We start from the raw sequence: 20,860 nt of genomic DNA on the forward strand, positions 1-20,860 counted from the left end.
TATTGTTTTAGGTTCGGTCGGGTTCGGCGCGGTCAATTTCGGGACAGGTAATTTTTCGTGATCATATGGTGTCAGGTTGGGTTGTTTGTAGGTTCGTAGCGGGTGCTTTCAGGTCCATGTCATGCATGGGTCGGATACTTATCAGGTCAGGACAATAACGGTTTGGGTTAGTTTCGAGTCGACTTCAGGTTGGTAGTTATCGGGTTATACCATACTTGATTTCAGGTCTCTTTCAGCTCGCTTCGACCACGGAACATGTCATTAATTTTGTGTGGCGTTGCTTCAACTTTGTATCATTATTTAAGATTTCATTGAAAAGCAATACTTGAATAGTTCATCTAGTTATATACCTTTTTATAATAGTGTTATATGATTTATGTTACTATATGGTGAAATAATTGACAAGTCGAGTTATCAACAATCAACAAGTCGGGTAAAATCGGGTTACATGTAGCAACAAGCTAGGTAAAATAATGTACTAGGCCGCAACAAATTTAGTAAAATCAGGTGACGTGTCGCAATAGGTCGGGTGAATGACAACTTACGTTGAGTTAAAATCAGTTTCAGGTGCTAATGAGGTCAGGTGTCGAATCGGGTTCAGAGCGTTGTCAGGTCAGATCATTTCAGTTGTTGGTCTTTTTTGGACGAGCATCGGTTCAGGTTCAGGTCATAGAGTATCAGGTCAAGAGCAGGTATCAGTTATGATCAGGTCGGGTACAGGTCAGGTTACAGGTGACCTGTTTTGCCAATAGGTGCAAGTCAGTTATAGGTCGTTACAGGTTCAGGTCATTTTTTGACAGCTCTAGTGTTGAGTAGTGAAGAAAGAGAATTAGGAAGGGCATGCAACGTTATTGTATGTGGAGTATGGCGTGAGATTATATGGAGGGATGAAGGTGAGTGTAATGAGTTATATGTTGTGGTATTACTGGAGGTGCCTGACTGTATTGTGAAGGTAGGTCGTGTTTCATGGTGAGATTGCCATGAGGATTGTGAGGGCGGTGAGAGATTTAGGTGAAGGATTTTGTCCTCGATCAAGTGTAATAAACTAAATAATATTAGGATAAATTATGGAGATAATATATTCAATAATATTAGGTGATCACAACGTTTTGCTAGAAGCTAATTGTGATTTGTTGGACTAATATGATTGGGCCAACTACTAGTATTATTGAGTCCTATGAGGTCACACAAATAATGACACTTGGGTATTACCCAAATCCATTTGTGAAATGGGTTGGGCGATTTTATGATGGGTGGGAAGAGTTGTAACTTATTATGAGTTTATTTGGCTCATAATGTATGACATTGTGAAGCCAATAAAGCCTCTTGAAGTCTTACTTATTGTAACCTCTCCTATATACTAGTATTAGGGGTTACATAGTAGAAGAGCTTTACATCATCTTCTTGAGAGAAAAAGATGAATTTTCCTCTTAGTTTTCACATCAATTTTCGGCCCTCACCTCTAAAAGTAAGAGAGTATTTTCTCTCTTCCGTACTAGCATACGTGGTGATCCAAGTGTTGTTTGTGGACCAATACTAGAGGAACGACGCTTGACGTTCTAAAAGGATCTCCACTAGAAGGTTGTGGTGTGCAAAGGAATTCACGCATCAAGAGGTATATTTCTATACTACTATTTGATTCATACTAGTTTATGCAATGATCTTGGGATAGATGTTCAAGTATATGATACTTGGTTTTCCGCATTATGCATCTAAGTTCCTACACTGGTATCAGTTATCCTATTGCATTGATTAATATGATCATATTGATGTATGTTTTAGTTGGTTTTTATTTTAATTCAATTATGGGAGGGATTTATATATGAGTTTATTGGCATGATTAATATTATGATATGAATCGATTGGAAACATAAAAATTGGATTTTTATGTATATAAATATATATATATTATACTCAAAATTACAAACTCACTTCACAAAATGTCAGATTTTGTGTGTTAGTTTATATAATTTTTTTTTTTTTTGCTTTTGTTAAAAGAAAATTGATATGAACCCTAATTTTTTTCCCCAAAACAATTGTTGTAAGTTCCATTCAATTATGCACAAGGGTTGTTGGTAATTGAGTGGGAAGGTGAGCGAACCACCGTGGCTGGTGTACCGCTGGAATTCGATCGGCGTGATGGCTGGCGTGCCACCTGTAAGTTCACCGGCATGGTGGCTGGACGCGTGTCGCTTCCTGTGCTGGGCAGTGGCTGTTGCCTACGCGCGGGTTGCTTCTTGCGCTGCAGTCTTGGTCGGCAGCAACGCCGGTGGCGACCGGCCTGTTTCGCACGGTGGTGGACTGCCTGCTGAGGTGGCAGTTGTGCTTTGTGATTAATTTCATATTTAAGTCATAATTGAATTAAAATAATGAGCTTTAATTTTATTAGTTAATTATATGTGATAATTGACTAGTTAATTCTAAAGGGGTTACTAAGGAGTTAGTACCTATTTTTTTTTTATGATGTTAATTCCTTGTTAGATTGTTAGTATTACTAGTTGATTAATTCTTCCATGCCTAATTATGTGATTAGTAATCATGTTAAGTTTATATTTTAATATGATTAAAATATATGTGATGCCTTAGAGTGCTTATGTATTTTTCTTTAAATTAAATTTAATAGTTGATTAAATTTCTTAGATTAATATCTTAATGCCCTTGCGAGACAAATTCTAATATGGTCGAAATTAGTCTTAAGGTACTAACCATTTGATTTAACACGAGATTAAATTTTGTTGTTGTTATTATTATGTTTTAAAGTTATTGAAGCATAATAATTTATTTTAATAGTTGATTAAAATGCATGTTTTATATATATGATTTTATCATTCCATGCGGTGACTAGAATGGCCCAAACTTGGATAGAAAATATGATCTGCTTATCATTAATGTATTTTTGTAATCTGAATACGATCAACGCATCGTTGGTATTTTTGTAATATTTTAGTTTATAATTCAAAAAATATTTATTCAAGTATTAATAATAAGAATGGTGATTCAATCTTATCCTATGAAGCACAATGATAGAGATCCATGGTGATTCAACAAGGGAGCCTTAAAGAGTAGTCTTTAAGTTTCGGGGCCATACTAGGATCACATTTTATTTTATACATTTAAATATTGCTTTTAAAATGCTTTCTAAGTTTATTATGCTTGTGATTTTATTATTTAAATATTCACTAGTAATTAAATCAACATAATAATTTACTTAGGTCCCTTAAATACAATATTGGGTTTTTCTATTCCAAATAAACACCTACTAAAACTTGATCGTAGTAATAGGTTCTGCAAAGCAGAGTGTTACTTTCAATCTTGGGCTAAGTAGAGTAAATTTCCGAAATTTCAAGTTTAGTTTGGTTTGGCCCAACAAAATCATCAAAAGGTTTTGGATTTTGTAGCAAAGTTTTTAGGTTTCGTGTTTGAGTGACAAGCTCTGTCTAGGATTAGGAAGGCTCTCCCCAACGTTGTGGGTAACTTCCTTACCTGGGAGTGTAATCACCTTGACAATCACCAATTAACTAAGAGTTACAATTGTTGTAGTTAGTAAAAGAGTTTATATACCTTTTAACTTGGTTTTACGTTGAGGAGAAAGTCCACTTATAAATCATGTTTGATAGGATCTTAGAATCAGTTGATTCAAAAGGGACACTTTGAATTGTCAAGTGCATAGCTTTTATTTTAAATGTTTAAAATTTATTAAAAGCTATTATGATAAACATACTTATTACTTTTGCATCTTTTATATAGATATCATGTCTGGTAACAACAATAATTCACCTTTTAACTTACGTTCAATCCTTGGAAGGATAATTGAACGGGAACAACTTCCTTGATTGGGAAAGGAATCTAAGAATTGTTCTTAGGTCCGAAGGTCGAGAGGATTTCTTGAAACCGATCCCAGTTTTAATCTACCTCTACTGATGCTGAAAAGAGGACCTAAGGCGTTGCAGAAAGGTCAGTAATTGTTACTTGCCTTATGCTAGCGGCTATGGAACCAACCTTCAAAAGAGGTTTTCAAGCTTGGATGCCTATACATTATCCGACAGTTGAAAACCATGTTTCACAACAAGCTCGAATTGAGAGTGTAGAACTCACAGGCTATTCTGAGTGTCTTAGTTGAAGGCAAGTTGGCCACTCATGTCTTCGAAATGATTGGTTATTACGAGGCCATGGAGAGGTTGGGCTTTCCTTATAGCCAAGAGTTGGCTACTGACATCATTCTGCACTCACTTCATGATGGGTTTAATATGTTTCGGTTGAACTTTAATATGAATGGGGTGACAAAGACCCTTGCTGAGTTACATGGGAGCTCATGACTGCCGAGCAAAACATCTCGTTGCACCTAAGAAGGAAGTTCTTATGGTTCAAAAGGAAAGGGTTTTAAGAAGGAATGGGCTGGCAAGAAAAAGACAAGATAAGGGAAGCAAGTTGCCACTAGACTGCTGTAGCCACAAGGCAAAGCCAAAGGTGGCCGCAAATGCTAAGTGCGTGCTTCTATTGTGATCAAATAGGTCATTGGAAGCGTAACTGCCCGAAGTACTTGAAGGATAATAAGTCTGAGGCTTCTTTTTCAGGTCTGTAAGGCATTGACATTAATTTAGCAACATCTACTTCTTGGGTATATGATACCGGTTGTGTTTCTCACATTACTTCAAATGTGAGGAGATCTAAGAAGGAGTAGAACATTGGCTAAAGGAGAGGTGAACTGCGGTTGGAAATGGTGCAAGAGTTCCGCCTTGCAGTTGGGACTTATAGTCTACCTTTGCCTTCTGGATTAATATTAGAGCTTAATAATTGTTATTATGTTCCTGCTATTACCAAAAACATTATTTCTATTCCTGTTTTGGATAATGAAGGGTTTTCATTTCAATTGAGAAAGGTTGTTTCTCTGTTTATTTGAATTCAATGTTTTAGCCATGCTAAAAGGTCTAATGGTCTATATTCCTAGCTTAGACAAAGATGTCCTTAACATAGACACAAAAAACATAGATCAACGATACTAATCCTACTTACTATGTGGCATTGTCGTTTAGGACACATAAACGCGAAACGCATTCAGAAGTTAATAAAGATGGACTTCTAACATCCTTTGACTTTGAGCCATTTGATGTGTGTGAATCATTGTTAATGGGTAAATGACAAAGTCACCTTTTACTGGAAAGGGTGAAAGGGCCAGTGATCTATTGGGCCTAATACAACTGATGTGTGTGGACCAATGAACAAAAGCTAGGGGAGGGTTTGGTACTTCATTACTTTTACGGACGATTTAAGTAGATATGGATATGTCTATTTAATAAGATAAGTCGGAATCATTTGAAAAGTTCAAAGAATTCCAGAATGAAGTCCAAAACCAGCTTGGCAAAACAATTAAAGCACTACGATTCGATCGTGGTGGTGAATATTTGAACCAAGAGTTTAGTGATCACTTGAAGAGTTGTGGAATTCTTTCACAATTCACTCCGCGTGGAACACCTTAGTTGAATGGTGTATCCAAAAGGAGGAACCAAACTCTACTTGATATGGTTCGGTCTATGATGAGCTTTGCTGATCTTCCCATCTCCTTCTAGGGATATGCTCTCGTAACTGCTACTTTCACACTTAATAGAACTCCATCAAAGGCAGTAGAAAAGACACCATATGAGATATGGAGTCGAAAGGTTCCAAGCTTGTCTTTTCTACGGATTTGGGGTTGCGAAGCATTTGTAAAGCGTTTACTATCCGATAAACTCACTCCCAATTCAGATAAGTGTTTCTTTGTGGGTTATCCCAAAGAGACAAAGGGCTATTACTTCTATAATCGGACTGAGGGCGAAGTGTTTGTTGCTAGCCGTGGTGTCTTTTTGGAGAAAGATTTCATTTCCAAAAAGGCAAGTGGGAGTAATGTATTTCTCGAAGAAGTTAAAGAAAAGCAAGAAATGGACATAGTTCAACCTATGTTAGAGTCAGAAACACAAGTGCTAGTTGTGGAGCTAGAAGTAGTTCCTCCTTTAGAGGAATCTTCTCCCATAACCGATCAAGTGTTGGAGGACGTGCATCCCGCACACGAACCTCCTACTGTCCCACTCGAATCTAATTCGTGCAAAAATACACAAATTATTGAGAAGAAAATTTCTCCTGTTGCAGCCCCTCGTAAGTCTAGTAGAAAATTTCTGTGACCCTTAAGTCAGACAAGAGTTTGTTATTTCTTGTTAACCGAAAATTCTTAGATAATAATTTTAGAATTTGAGGAACCTAGTACTTACAAGCAAGCTTTTATGAGTGAAGACTCCGAAAAATGGCTTGAAGCCATGAGGTCCGAAATGGCATCCATGTCTGAAAATCAAGTATGGGACCTGATGGATTTACCCGATGGGATTACACTAATTGGTTGCAAAGTGATAAGAGACAAGGATGGTAACGTTCAGATTTACAAAGCAAGGTTGGTTGCAAAAGAATTCAAGCAAGTTCATGGTATAGACTATGACGAAACATTTTCACCGGTAGCCATGCATAAATCCGTTCGGATACTCCTAGCGATCGCCATCTTTTATGATTACGAGATTTGCCAAATGGATTTCAAAATCGCTTTCTTGAATGGGTTCATGAAAGAGGATGTGTATATGGCATAGCTGGAAGGTTTTGTGGATCTAGAATATCCTAGGAGGGTATGTAAGCTTCAAAAATCCTTTTATGGATTAAAGTAAGCATCCCGGAGTTGGACCTTCGTTTTGATGAGACAATCAAATAATTTGGTGTTCTCAAAAATGGAGAAGAGCCTTGTGTTTATAAGAAGGAAAGTGGGAGTAAGATAGTCTTCTTGGTCTTGTATGTAGATGATATACTTCTGATAGGAAACGACATCCCCATGCTTGAGTCAGTCAAGGCAAGGTTAAAAAGTTGTTTTTCTATGAAAGACCTTGGAAACGCTGAGTATATTTTGGGGATCGAGATCTATAGGGATAGATCTAAGAGGATGATCGAACTTAGCCAACGAACATATATCGATAAGGTCGTCACTAAGTTCAACATGGAAAACTCTAAGATAGGTTTTCTACCCATATACAACACGGCGTGTTGCTTAGCAAGACTCAGTGTCCTTCTGGACCTGATAAGATTAAGCAAATGAGTAATTTTCCTTATGCGTCAGCTATATGGTCCATTATGTACTCCATAATGCGTACTCGCCAAGATGTTTCATATGCCTTAAGCAAGTGTAGCAGATTCCAATCAAATCCAGGTGACGCACACTAGAGTGCAGCTAATAATATCTTAAAGTACTTGAGGACTAAGGATAATTTCTTAGTGTATGGAGGTGAGAGTAAGTTAATTGTTGAGGGTTACACAGATGCCAGCTTCCAAACTGACAAAGATAATTTCCGATCCCAATATGGTTTCATCTTTTGTCTAAATCACTAGTGGAAAAAATCCAAGGGGATGTGATCAAATGTGGGCTTTCGGATGCGCTTTTGGTCCGCGACAGGTGGGCTCATAACAGGTGTGTAAATGAATCTGATGGGGGTCCAAAACCGCATAAGAAATGGAAAACCGCATCAGATTATGGTCTTGGCGCCAAGGTTTTGGACCTCTAGGCGTAAAATCTGATGCGGTTTTCTCCAGAACCGCATCAGGTTTTTTTTAATATATAAATATACTATATATATATATATACATATATATATGTACATATATATATACATATATGTACATATATATATACATATATGTACATAAATATATATACATATATGTACATATATGTATACATATATGTACATATATATATACATATATATACATATATATACATATATATATATACATATATATATATTATATTTATATAAAGCCTGTATCTAAGCCTGCCTTAATTAAAAAACATCTCACGCACGCGTCGTATAAAGTACTTAAAATGGTATTATTATTATATATAACATAATATTCATAATGTACTACAAATGAAGTTATAAATAAGCACTAAAATTTAAAATAAACATATGAAGTTAGTGTAGCTAGTAACATAATCCTAACAAAAAAGCTCAAAGCCGCGACATCATCCTCACATGCAAATGTCGGTAAGGTAGCGTGCTAGCAAATCCCGAACATCGTTTATCTCAGAGGTGTGAAAGAATCCTTCCTTGGCTTGCCCTTGATGAACACCTTATAAAAACATTAAGTGAAAGTATTGGGTCAGACCGTCTGACCCAATACCTTCCGTCGGACGGGCTTAGCTATCAAAAACGCGCGGGCTTTCTTTTTTTTTCATATTTGTTTTGTTGATCAGCAGTTTTGTTTATTTTTAGAAAAAACATATAACGGTTATTAGGTCATTATCTTTTTTCGAGTTTGAAACTGTTTTTGGGATTTCTACTTGATTCTCGCTAGTTTTAAAACTGATTCTTCTTCATTTCAAAGAAACCGATATATTATTTACTGATTATTTTTAGAATTTTTCTCCTTCTCTGCTTCTCTGCTGTTGAAACTTAGCGTGGTCTTTTGTTCGTAATTCATTACGTTTGCATCGCAAATATGGTGAAGAGGATCAGAGATGATGATTCTAGGTATAATTTCGTTTGATTTTTGCTGCAATTTTTGTTTGTTTTCAAAATTTGAGCGTTTTTGTTGTTGTAATTGTAATGTAGCCCAAAGTCGAAGAAGGTGAAGAGTCTCGCATCTTCAGGAAAAATTTTGGCACTGTCTACTGCTGGGAAGAAAAGAGAAAGATGGTGATTATGATCCAAGGTAGATTTCAAGTTCTTAGAGTAGTTTAGATATTTTTTTTTCTATTTTTGAATGTTTTCAGTTTATCAGAGTATTTATTTCATGTTTTTAGGGTTTGTGTTTCAGTTTTTTTTGTTTTATACACATGTTTTCAGTTGTTGTTGTTTTTCAGTTGATATTTATATTCTTTCAGTTGATTATAGTATTCTTTCAGTTGCTACTTGTATTCTTTCAGTTGATGTTGTTTTCAGTTGATATTTATATTCCTTCAGTTGATTCTTGTATTGTTTCAGTTGATTCTAGATTGTTTCAGTTGCTTCTTATATTCTTTCAGTTGATTTGTTTTGTTTTTTTCATTTAGACATTTCTACCTTTCTTTTGTTGTTTTTATTTGTTTTTCTTTACTTTTTTTTAAAAAATAAAGATGTAACTGAAAAATGAAGTAGTGTAACTGAAAAATGAAGTAGTGTAACTGAAAAATGAAGTAGTGTAACTGAAACAATGTAAATTGTAACTAAATATTTTTAGTCTAATTGGAAAACAATGAAATAAAGAGTCATTATACTAAATGAAGTAGTAAGAAGACCAACTGAAAAATAAAGAAGTCTAACTGACAACTAAATAAGTCTAACTGAAAAAAATAAGTTATCTGAAGCACTATATAGACTAGCTGACAAACAGAGAAGTCTATCTGAAAAAAACAAGTCTATCTGAAGCACTATATAGACTAGCTGAAAAACGAACAAGTCTATCTGAAGCACTTTATATACTAGCTGAAAAACGAACAAGTCTATCTGAAAAACTATATAGACTACCTTAAAAATAATCAAGGTATTGTTTCAGTTGATGGTGGTCTGCTTTTAGTTGATGTTGGTATTCTTTCAGTTGAACTTTGTATTCTTTCAGTTGATGTTTGTATTTTTTCAGTTGATGTTGTTTTTGTTTTCAGTTAGTTTTATTGTTTGATTAAACTTTCTTTCTTTCAGATGTGATAAATCATTGTCTAAGAAGAAAGGCAAATCTGATTTATCACCAATCAAGTTTTCATTTTCAAGATCTAATCCCGATCAACAGAGAAGACACACTTGATAGATCGTATTTTTTTTCATTATTCTCCTTTTATATTATATGATTGTGTTTTTTAATGTTTTAAAGTTATTTTTGTTCACTTTTGTTAGGAATTTCACTGAGCAAGAAATAAAGTCAATTAGTCTACAAGTATTGTCAGACTATTCTCATTTAAATGAAGTGGTTAGTAATTTGAGTGATGAGCCAAAAAGAAGACATTAGGGATATTGGGTTTGGGAGTCTCTTAGATATTAGGATAAAGAAGTTTTGTCCTAATCTGAATTTGGAGGTGTTGTTGAATTACAATGCATCTGGAATGATGTTTTCAACAAAGAATGGTAAACTGATTTTTAATAAGTTTACCATTAGTGATGTTTTGGGGTACCTGTGTCAGATAGACCAGTAGAGGTTATAGATGATGACGCCTTTAGGAGGAAAGGTAGTCAGATAGAGGCTGGAAGTGCCAGGAAGGATTGGCATAGGTTTCTTGGTATTTCTGATCCCAAGAAGGCATATATTGGTATAAAAAATTGGGATGATTTGTTTAAGAAATATCAATCCGGGGATGATTTCAAGAAGTTATTTGTTATCTTTTCGTTGTCCAAGCTTCTATGTCCTATAACTTATTTAGGGCCTGTGCTGAAATGTGCCAAGAGTTTAGAAGATGCATCTACAATTTCATGTTATGACTGGTGTGGATATATATTGAGAAGTCTTTCGGCTGCTGTTTTGGACTGTCATCAGTCTATTATGATGAAGAAGAATGAGCTTGGACAGAAGAAAGTATCATTCAAGCTTCGGGGATGCGTTAGCGCTTTGACTCTTGCTGTTATTCACAACTTCAAGTGTCGTAATCTGGATTATTCAAATGTCAGTAAGCCATTTATCAGTTATTGGCAGGAAGAGAAGGATTTGAGTGATGTTGTGAAGCAGTTTGAGATCAACATGGATTTTATTCTGCCGGTGAAGCGTGAAAAACAGAAGGTTGAGTTTAAAACTCCCAGTGTTAGTGTGCTAGTAGGAAGTCTGGTTCTCCTATAATTAAGGTGGTTGAGGGTCCATCACCTTCAACTAGGCAGCTTATTATGGATCTTCCTCATAGTTTGATGACTGATGAGGAAATAGATGCTCTTGATGTTCCTGTGAGTTTCATTTATCTTATGTTTTTATTTTTTTTACTCTTGAACTCTAAGTGAAGACTGTTAACCTCTAACTGAAATAATGTCAGTTCTAGCTGAAGAGCAAATAAGTCTAACTGAAAAGTAAAGAAGTGTAACTTAGAAATAAAGAAGTCTAACTGAAACTATGTAACTGAAGAGTAAATAAGTCTAACTGAAAATTATATTAGTCTAACTGAAAATAAATAAGTCTAACTTAGAAGTAAATAAGTCTAGCTGAAAACTAAATAAGTCTAACTGAAAATTAAAGAAGTCTAACTGAAGAGTACATAAGTCTAACTGAAAACTAAAAAGTCTAACTGAAGAGTACATAAGTCTAACTGAAGAGTACATAAGTCTAACTGAAAACTAAATAAGTCTAACTGAAAACTAAATAAGTCTATCTGGAAACTAAATTAGTGTAACTGAAAACTAAATAAGTTTATTTTTATTTCATTTAAGTTTTCATTTGATAGTTTGATTCTTTCAGTGGTCCTTATATTTTTGTTTATGTTGTTTCTGTGTCATCATCATATTGATTTGTTTGTTTATTTTATTTGCTCTTTTAATTGAAGGAATATGTGAAGAACATGCACAAGTTGAAGAGGAATGCGCTTGCATTCTGTCAAGTGAATTTGGAGATTGCCCAGAATATTCGGGAGGAAGGCGAGAAGCTGTCTCAAGACAGTATTTCTCTGGATGATAGTGAAGTATTTAACCCAGATTTTCTGAGTCAAATTGACGACATATGCAAGCGTCATTTGGAAGCGAAAGACAGTGCAAACAAAGTTGATCCTACAATTTCACTATTGGTGAAGCGGCCTGTTGAATTGGAGTTTGGAAGAAATGAAAATGTTCCTGATTTGGATTCTGGTGTTCATGGAGTTGAAGAGAAAGAAGGAAGTAAGTTCCTTTCATTATATTATTTTCATTTTGTTGTTGTAGTTTTGTAATCTGGTTGGAATAAAAATTTTAGACTCTAACTGAAAGAAATGTTTAACTGAAGAAGTGAAATAGCTAACTTTGAGACTCTAACTGAAAGAATAAAAAGACCAACTGAAAACTTTGACAGTCTAACTGAAATAATATGAACACCAGCTGAAAATGAGATGAATACTAAATGAATTTTTTCACTTCACTTAAGTTTTCATTTGATTGCTGGATGTTTTCAGTTTATTTTTTTTTTTCATCTGTTGGAAACATTGTTTCAGTTTATGTGTATTTAGTTGTTTTTTTATGTTTTGAATGAAGATGATGAAAAAGAAGGAGAGGAGGATGAGAAGAAGAGGAATGCTGATGATGATCAGCATAAAGATGATGATGATGATGATGATGATGATGATGATGGTGATGATAAGGATCACCAGAATTATAATGAGACAAAGGATGATGATGCTGATGATAATGGTGATCCTGGTCTTCAAGGAGATGAAGACAAAGGAGGAGATAAGGATGCTGGTCTTCATGGAGATGGAGAGGAAGGTGGAAGTAAGTTCTTCTTATTGTATTGTTTCAGTTTGCTTAAATGAAAAAGTTAAATAGCTAACTGAAAGAATAAAAAGACCAACTGAAAAGTCTGATATTCTAACTGAAATAATATTAATACTAGCTGAATATCATATAAATACCAAATGAAACTTTTGGTATTTGTTTTTATTTAATCTGGTGGAAAAATTGTTTTAGTTTGTCAATGAATTTATTCATTTTGATTTTGTGTTTTTCAGTTATTGGTATTTATTTTTTTTTTTATTGTTTTTGTTTTTGAATGAAGATAATGAGAAAGAACCAAAGGAAGATGATAATAAGAAGACTGGCAATGCTGATGATGATGGTGGTCTTCAAGGAGATAAAGAGGAAGGAGGAAATAAAGAGTTGGATGCTGGGGTTCATGCAGATGGAGAGAAAGGAGGAAGTAAGTTTCTTTCATTTTATACCTAATTGAAAGAATTCAAAGACCAACTGAAAAATGTGATGCTCTAAAGGAAATAATATCTTATAAATAGCAACTGAAATACTTTTTAGTTTGTAACAATATGAAAACGAACTGAAAAATAAATAGGGCTAACTGAAGTATTATAAAGACTAGCTGAAAAAATAAACAAGTCTAACTGAAGCACTATAAAGACTACCTGAACAATAAACAAGTCAAACTGAAAGAATATTCAGACCAACTGAAAACTTTGATACTCTAACTGAAATAGTATTAATACCAACTGAATATCATATAAATATCAAATGGAACTTTTTATATTTATTTTTTATTGTTTTTTGTTTTTGAATTAAGATGTTGAGAAAGAACAACCAAAGGAAGATGATACAAAGAGGAGGAATGCTGATGATGATCAAGTTAAAGGGGCTAAGGATAAGGATAAGTGTAAGATTTCTACACACGTCCCTACTCGCACCGCTGCTGGTATTGATTTGTTGATCTTCGTACTCCAACTCCTCCTTCCTCCTCTGTTGTTGAAGCTGTTGAGAATGTATATAGCAGAAAGTCTTGGAGAGTTGATTCTTCTGCTAAAAGGAAAAACATTGTCTGATTTCGATGGCCCTTCATTCCAACTATTAACTCCTAGTCCTGTTGTTGAGGATCTTGCAGACAGTGCAGAGAGTGGTGAGGGTGTTGGAAGTTCAATTCCAATCATCACTCCAGTAAATGTAAAATATCCTCGAGTAAGTATAGTTTTAGTTTCTGTTTTAATTTGTTTATTTTTCTGTTTCAGTTAGTGTATGTTTCTTGTCATTTAGTATATCTTTTATTTCAGTTAGTGTATGTTTGTTGTCAGTTAGTATTAGTTTATGTTTGAGTTAGTGTAAGTTTCATGTCAGTTAGTGTTTGTTTCTTGTCAGTTAGTATTATTTTATGTTTCAGTTAGTGTATCTTTCTTGTCAGTTAGTAATAGTTTATTTTTCATTTGGTTTATGTTTCTTGTCAGTTAGTATCTGTTTCTATTTTCAGTTAGTGTATGTTTATCTTTCAGTTAGTATATCTGTCATTTTTTTTGATATTTTAATTGAATGCAGGGTGATGGCTCTTATTCTGATCAATCATCATACAAATCCTACAAACCTCAGAAACAATCAAAGTCAAAACTCCCTTCAACACCTGAATTATTAAAGGGGTGGGACTATGACCCTACTTCAGAGAAAGTTGGGAAAGTTGTGAGAGTTAAGGAACCAGGTGATGATTATGACGATGAAGGTTTGGAGGACCTGATTGATAGGATTGCTGATCAAGGAGTTGTTCATCTTCTGACAAGGCTAAAAAAGAAGAGGATGAGAAGGAAGCTGGTGTTGTTTCATCTTCTACCCCTGGATTGCATGCTGTTCCTGTCAACAACCATGGCATAATATTGTGTCGAAGTTTGCAACATTATAATAGATATTTGAGTGATCTGTCTCCTGACCAGAGGTTGCTGGTTGATTATCTATTTTACAATGAGTATGAAGATGTTGCATACATGTCATTGGATACAGATTCTGAAGAAGTGAAGATGAAAAATGAAATTATGCAAAGTGAACTAACAAGTGATCTCATTGTGGATTTTGATAATCCTCATAGCAACTATGCGGTTCAGTTGTACAAATTCGACTTAATTAGCATGCCTCGTCAAGGTTGGCTCACAAGTGGAGTTATTGACGGATGCGCCTTCATGTTCAATAGGCAAGAAGAGGAATCACCTTCTGCAACAAGGAGATTCTGGTTTAATATTATGCCTTTTGTAAGTGTTGTTATTGCTTAGTTTTATATGTTTGTTTTCATTTGGTCATAGTATTTTGTCAGTTGGTCATCTTCTGTTTTTCAGTTTGTCATGTTATGTTTTTCAGTTGGTCATATTATTTTTTCAGTCTAATAAAAAGTAAATAAGTGTAACTGACAACTAAATAAGTCTAACTGAAAACTTAATAAGTCTAGCTGAATAATAAATAAGTGTAACTGAAAAATAAAGAAGTCTAACTGAAATAGTGGAAATGGTAACTTAAAATTTCCACCAACTTAAAATGACAACTAAATGAGTCTAACTGAAAACTAAATAAGTCTAACTGAAAACTAAATGAGTCTAACTGAAAAGTAAATTAGTCTAACTGAGAAGTTAATAAGTCTAACTGAAAACTTAATGAGTCTAACTGAAAACTTAATGAGTCTAACTGAAAACTTAATGAGTCTAACTGAAAACTAAATTTATTTTTTCAGTTGGTTATCTTCTGTCTTTCAGTTTGTCATAATATCTATTTTCTTTTGTTGTAGAACTATATCAATTGGTTGTGTGCTGAGAAGGTAAAAAAGGTTCAGTTTGAGAGTGAGATTGCTGAAAATGAGATTATTTTGAAGAACCTGGAGGGCACTAGTCAGTATGATCAGAAGTTGAAGGAATGGGAAGAAAACAAGAAAAAGCTGATTACAAAAGATGATGATTTATTCATCAAGAAATGTAAGGAAGCTATTTCTTCATGGGTGAAATCATTTCCAGGGAATGATATTCGAGAAGCTGAACTGGTTAGTTGTATTATTGTTAACCATTTTTTTATTTGTTTTGATTTCACTTAGTATTATTTTATGTTTTATTTAGTGTATGTTTGTTCAGTTAGTGTATCTTCGTTATTTCAGTTAGTATATGTTACTTGTCAGTTAGTCCTTGTTTATGTTTTCAGTTAGTGTATGTTTTTAGTTCAGCTAGTGTTTTTAGTATTTCATTTTGTTTTTTGTTCTCTGTCAGGTAGACTTATTGCTTTTGCATCTTATGTTTATCTTCCAGATTTTTGTTCCTGTTCACAAGGATGATCATTATACTGTCTTGGTGCTGAACAAGAAAGCAAAAAGGATTGAAAATATTGACAATCGTACAGACATGAAGGACATTGATAGGTATAAGCATGAGGAATTTAACGGTCTTACATACTTTGTACGTACCTTTTTATGAGCATTTGTATTTTTTTTTGTTCCATTTTATTACTTGTTTTTTAATTGTTGTTTACTTTTTGATCTTCAAATGCAGTGTCGTGCTTTTGATTCTTTTATGCAAGATACTATGAGATGTCGTGATTTTGATCGTCTCCACCATTGGCAAACATTAACTCTTTACTTCCCTTGGAGAAGCAAGGACAACAATTTTGATTGTGGTGTCTATGCAATTAAAACCATGGAGCTGTATGACGGTCAAAATACTAACCATGTTGCACTTGTTGACCTGAAAAGGGTATGATTACTTTATTGTTTTTAGGGAGTATTTTGCTTGTTACATTTCTGTTTTTGAAAGTTTTTTAATAGAAAAAGGTATGATAGCCAGTTAGTGAAGGACTTGAAAGACTAGCTGAAAAAGAAAGATGTCTAACTGAAGCACTATAAAGACTAGCTGAGAAATGATGAAGTCTAACTGAAGCACTGTAAAGACTAGCTGAGAAATAATGAAGTCTAACTGAAGCACTGTAAAGACTAGCTTAGAAATAAACAAGTCTAACTGAAACACAATAAATACTAGCTGAAAAACAATCAAGTCTAACTGAAACACAATCATTACTAGCTGAAAGCATTATAAGGACTACATTAAAAACAATGAAGCACTATAAAGACTAGTTGATGTTGTTGTTTGTTTTCAGTTAGTTTTATTTTGTAATTGTTACATTTTTGAAACTTTTTTAATAGTTTTGATTTTATTATTTTTTAGGCAGCCACTAAAAACCTTGAGCGGTGTAGGCTTGCTCTTCGTCTTGTGGACCATCCTTTAAACAAACTGAGAGAGAAAGTGAAGCATGATTGTTATGTTTGGTCTGCAAAGAAACCTGAACTGATGGCAAGACAGAAGATAAGGAAGGATAAAGAGGCTGTTCTAGATAAATTAGCATTTAATCGATCAAAGAAGACAAATAGAAAAGAAGCACACATTTCACGGCGAAGGAGGGAGCATGAGGCGAAAGTAGAAGATTTGTTGAATAATAATTTTGGAGACAAAGTGAAAATAGAGCAACTGTTGAAATTTCATTATTCTTAGTTGCCAAACTTTTTTTTTTATTATTATAATGTACAGTAGAAATAGCACACCATTAAATTTTGCAATGTACAGTAGAAATAGCACAGAACTCATTTTACATTTTATATCTGTGTTCTTTAATGAATTGTACATTTACACTTACTTTGAATGGAATACATTTGTGTAAATGAAGTTGTTTGAAAATTAATTGGAAAAATACAATCACCAACTGAAAAATGAAAAATCTAACTCATAATAATAAGTGTATGACATATATTTGTAAATATAAATTTTAACTCTAACTGAAGCACTATAAATAGTAGCTGAAAAACAAACAAGTCTAACTGAAGAGTTAATAAGTCTAACTGAAAAATAAACAAGTCTAACTGAAGCTCTATAAACACTAGCTGAAAAATAAAGAAGTCTAGCTGAAGCACAATTAATACTAGCTGAAAAATAAATAAGTCTGACTGAAGGAAAATTAACACTAGCTGAAAAATACACAAGTCTAACTGAAGCGCAATTAATAGAAGCTGAAAATCAAATAAGTCTAACTGAAGCAGAAAAATACACAAGTCTAACTGAAGCACAATTAATACAAGCTGAAAAATAAATAAGTCTAACTGAAGCATAATTAAGACTAGCTGAAAAATACACAAGTCTAACTGAAGCAGTATAAAGATTAGCTGAAAAATAAATAAGTCTAACTGAAGCAGAATTAACCCTGGCTGAAAAATACACAAGTCTAACTGAAACTCAATTAATATAAGCTGAAAAGTAAACACGTCTAACTGAAGTACTAGAAACACTAGCTGAAAAATAAACAAGTCTAACTGAAGGACAATAAATACTAATATTACTGAATTTTGAGTAGCTTAGAAATAAACAAGTGTAAATTTCAATACAATTACTGACTGGAATACAATTGAAAACTAATATTATTTGAACACTATTCAACTCGAGGTACATTTGGGGTTTTTGTTCCATATTCGTTCGGATGCCTTGTCTTCATTTTACGCTTCTCAAAATGTCCTTTTACTCTCTTGTTTTCCTTTGGGGGTCTTCCTTTTGTCTTTATCACCTCAGGATTTTCAACTGTTTGTCTTCGTAGTTCTTCGTCTTCGATTTCTTGTTGTTTTTGTTGATCGGTCTTGAAAACTTCTTTCACTGATTTGTATAATTCCTTCAACGACTTGTCACATAATGTTCTTGCATCCTCATTTGATTGACATATTGACACTAGGTTGTAGAAATTCTTGGTTATTGCATGTCTCCATGGTGTCCACAACAGTGCATTTTGGTTTTGGTCCTTGTCTGCTTTAATAAATGTTTCTTAGTCAATTATTTCATTTGACTAACTAAATTTTTCAGATAGCTTATAAATTCTTTCAGGTGGTGTGTTAATTGTTTCAGTTAGTTAAGTGTTAAACCCCACACCCCCCAAAACCCCCACCACTAATATCCCCCCTCCCACACACAAACAAAACCCCCAATTAATGTTCTGGTAGTAACATTAATGGATCAGTTAGTTATACTAATGTTTCAGCTGGAGCCTTTTTTTTTTCAGTTCACTAATTAAATCTTTCAGGTGATCAGTTAATTGTTTCAGTTGGAGTCTTGAGTTTTTCAGTTAGTTGCTTTCATTTGTCAGTTAGTCATATTGATTTATTTCACTAACCTTGAACATTCTCCCATACTGCTGACTTTGCAAGTCTTGTCCATCTCTTAAGGATATATTGTTGTGGTATTTGAAATATGCTGAACATGTGCATGACCCTTATTATGTGAAAGCAAAGCATCCCCGTCTCTGTGAAGCATTGACATGAGCACACTAATTCTGTTGTAGCCTCATCGTATGCTACTGTATGTGAATTGGTGAAATCTTCTTCTGGTGAGACTTCAAACAACTTCAGCTGTGAGTTTTCTGTTGCAAATGCTCGTAAAAATGATGCCATTGCCCACTCATACTCTGTTTCAAAGTCATTATACAGTGCTAGTGTGTATACATCAGCTGCATGTTTCAGAAGCTTTGATTTGGATTTGACGGCTTTGGGACGTTCAGTTCTATTCCGGAAGTTGTCACCAGTTTCATTGCTTCTCCATCTTTTCACTGTTTGCTCAAATATATGATAGAATTCAAACAGGTTTGTTGTTGCTTTTGCATTGAATGATATTGCCTTATTTGTGACTTCACTTCTTTGTGATGATAAGATTCCAGCTGAAAACATATCCCTATTTAACGCGGTGCACCACTTGTGTCTCTGATCATATACTTGCTCGAACCATTCCTTTTTCTCGTGTCCATACAATTCCATCATTTTCGCCCACAATTCTTCAAAGCCTGATTCATTTTGACACCCCATCAAACAGTTCTTGAACATGTTCTTGAAGTCTTCATTGGTCTTGAGGGATCCGAAATGGCTTATAAAGTTCTTCTCTATATGCCAAAGGCAAAGCCTATGTCTTGTATTTGGGAAAACCTGTTTTAAGATAGTACATATTATGCTAGAAATCACTTTCATTTGAATGCTTGTGAATCTAACTGAAAAGGTAATGAAATAATATGAAGACCAACTGAAAAATTAAGAAGTCTAACTGAAAACAGTGTAAATGCTAACTGAAAATTTCATTAGACAAAAAGAAGTAATATGAAGCCCAAATGAAAACTAAATGAGTCTAACTGAAAACTAAATAAGTCTAACTGAAAAGTAAATTAGTCTAACTGAAAAGTAATAAGTGTAACTGACAACTAAATAAGTCTAACTGAAAATTAACTAAGTCTACCTGAATAATCAATAAGTCTAAACGAAAAAGAAAGAAGTCTAACTGAAATAGTGGAAATAAATGAGTCTAACTGAAAACTAAATAAGTCTAACTGAAAACTCAATGAGTCTAACTGACAACTAAATGAGTCTAACTGAAAACTAAATAAGTCTAACTGAAAAGTAAATAAGGCTAACTGAAAAATTAATGAGTCTAAATGAAAACTAAATAGGTCTAACTGAATTATAAATAAGTCTAACTTAATAATAATTAACTCAAACTGAAGACTAAATAATTCTAACTGAAAACTAAAGAACAAAACCACTAACTAAACAAAAAATAAGGACACTAACTTAAAGAACAAAACCACTAACTGAAAACTAAACAAGTGTAGCTGAAAATGATTGTAATAGTATCAAATGAAAGAATAATTATACTAAATGAAATAAATTAAGGACCAACTGAAAAGAAAATAAGTCTAACTGAAAACTAAATAAGTCTAACTGAAAACTGAATCAGTCTAACTGAAAACTAAATTAGTCTAACTGAATAAGTCTAACTGAAGAGTAAATAAGTCTAACTGAAGAGTAAATAAGTCTAACTGAAGTGTAAATAAGTCTAACTGAAGAGTTAATAAGTCTAACTGAAAACTAAATTACTCTAACTGAACACTTAATAAGTCTAACTAAATCAGTCTAACTGAAGAGTAAATAAGTCTAACGGAAGAGTAAATAAGTCTAACTGAAGCGTAAATAAGTCTAACTGAAGAGTTAATAAGTCCAACTGAAAACTAAATTACTCTAACTGAACACTTAATAAGTCTAACTGAATCAGTCTAACTGAAGAGTAAATAAGTCTAACAGAAGAGTAAATAAGTCTAACTGAAGCGTAAATAAGTCTAACTAAAGAGTTAATAAGTCCAACTGAAAACTAAATTACTCTAACTGAACACTTAATAAGTCTAACTGAAAACTAAATAAGTCTAACTGAAAACTAAATAAGTCTAACTGAAAACTATATTAACTGAAAACTAAATTACTCTAACTGAACACTTAATAAGTCTAACTGAAAACTAAATAAGTCTAACTGAAAACTATATTAACTGAAAACTAAATTACTCTAACTGAACACTTAATAAGTCTAACTGAAAACTAAATAAGTCTAACCGAAAAAGAAGTTAATGAGTGAAAATAGACTTTTGTTGCA

At 33.7% G+C, this 20,860-nt stretch overlaps 3 protein-coding genes across 3 annotated transcripts; 2 read left to right on the top strand and 1 right to left on the bottom strand.

Annotated features, from left to right (window-relative positions):
• The first annotated feature begins 10,497 nt into the window (after window positions 1–10,497).
• Window positions 10,498–13,332, top strand: LOC130590020 (spore wall protein 2-like). Its single transcript, XM_057391883.1, has 4 exons — window positions 10,498–10,907; window positions 11,498–11,825; window positions 12,174–12,410; window positions 12,694–13,332. Exons 1-4 carry the CDS (start codon window positions 10,851–10,853, stop codon window positions 12,858–12,860), a joined length of 789 nt encoding a protein of 262 aa, XP_057247866.1. The 5' UTR covers window positions 10,498–10,850; the 3' UTR covers window positions 12,861–13,332.
• A 1,091-nt stretch (window positions 13,333–14,423) lies between these two features.
• On the top strand, window positions 14,424–16,294 carry LOC130590078 (uncharacterized). Its single transcript, XM_057391980.1, has 4 exons — window positions 14,424–14,644; window positions 15,172–15,420; window positions 15,680–15,826; window positions 15,920–16,294. Exons 1-4 carry the CDS (start codon window positions 14,432–14,434, stop codon window positions 16,124–16,126), a joined length of 816 nt encoding a protein of 271 aa, XP_057247963.1. The 5' UTR covers window positions 14,424–14,431; the 3' UTR covers window positions 16,127–16,294.
• Window positions 16,295–16,453: 159 nt separating this feature from the next.
• LOC130590187 (protein FAR1-RELATED SEQUENCE 2-like) lies at window positions 16,454–18,948 on the bottom strand. Its single transcript, XM_057392217.1, has 3 exons — window positions 18,570–18,948; window positions 17,859–18,205; window positions 16,454–16,462 (listed from the first exon to the last, which is right to left on the bottom strand). The coding sequence occupies exons 1-3, from the start codon at window positions 18,844–18,846 to the stop codon at window positions 16,454–16,456; spliced, it is 633 nt and encodes a 210-aa protein (XP_057248200.1). The 5' UTR covers window positions 18,847–18,948.
• Between the last annotated feature and the right edge of the window lie 1,912 nt (window positions 18,949–20,860).

The sequence above is a fragment of the Beta vulgaris genome, chromosome 9, assembly GCF_026745355.1.
Source record: "Beta vulgaris subsp. vulgaris cultivar EL10 chromosome 9, EL10.2, whole genome shotgun sequence".
Lineage (NCBI taxonomy): Eukaryota > Viridiplantae > Streptophyta > Magnoliopsida > Caryophyllales > Amaranthaceae > Beta > Beta vulgaris.

Coding starts and splice junctions, on each gene's coding strand:
- LOC130590187 (XM_057392217.1), bottom strand. CDS start 18,846: ATGGCATCATTTTTACGAGCATTTGCAACAGAAAACTCACAGCTGAAG. Junction 18,206..18,569: donor AGTATGGGAGAATGTTCAAG/GTTAGTGAAATA, acceptor TTATTAAAGCAG/ACAAGGACCAAAACCAAAAT.
- LOC130590078 (XM_057391980.1), top strand. CDS start 14,432: ATGCAAAGTGAACTAACAAGTGATCTCATTGTGGATTTTGATAATCCT. Junction 14,645..15,171: donor GGTTTAATATTATGCCTTTT/GTAAGTGTTGTT, acceptor CTTTTGTTGTAG/AACTATATCAATTGGTTGTG. Junction 15,421..15,679: donor ATATTCGAGAAGCTGAACTG/GTTAGTTGTATT, acceptor TTTATCTTCCAG/ATTTTTGTTCCTGTTCACAA.
- LOC130590020 (XM_057391883.1), top strand. CDS start 10,851: ATGGATCTTCCTCATAGTTTGATGACTGATGAGGAAATAGATGCTCTT. Junction 10,908..11,497: donor TAGATGCTCTTGATGTTCCT/GTGAGTTTCATT, acceptor TTTTAATTGAAG/GAATATGTGAAGAACATGCA. Junction 11,826..12,173: donor AGTTGAAGAGAAAGAAGGAA/GTAAGTTCCTTT, acceptor TTTTGAATGAAG/ATGATGAAAAAGAAGGAGAG.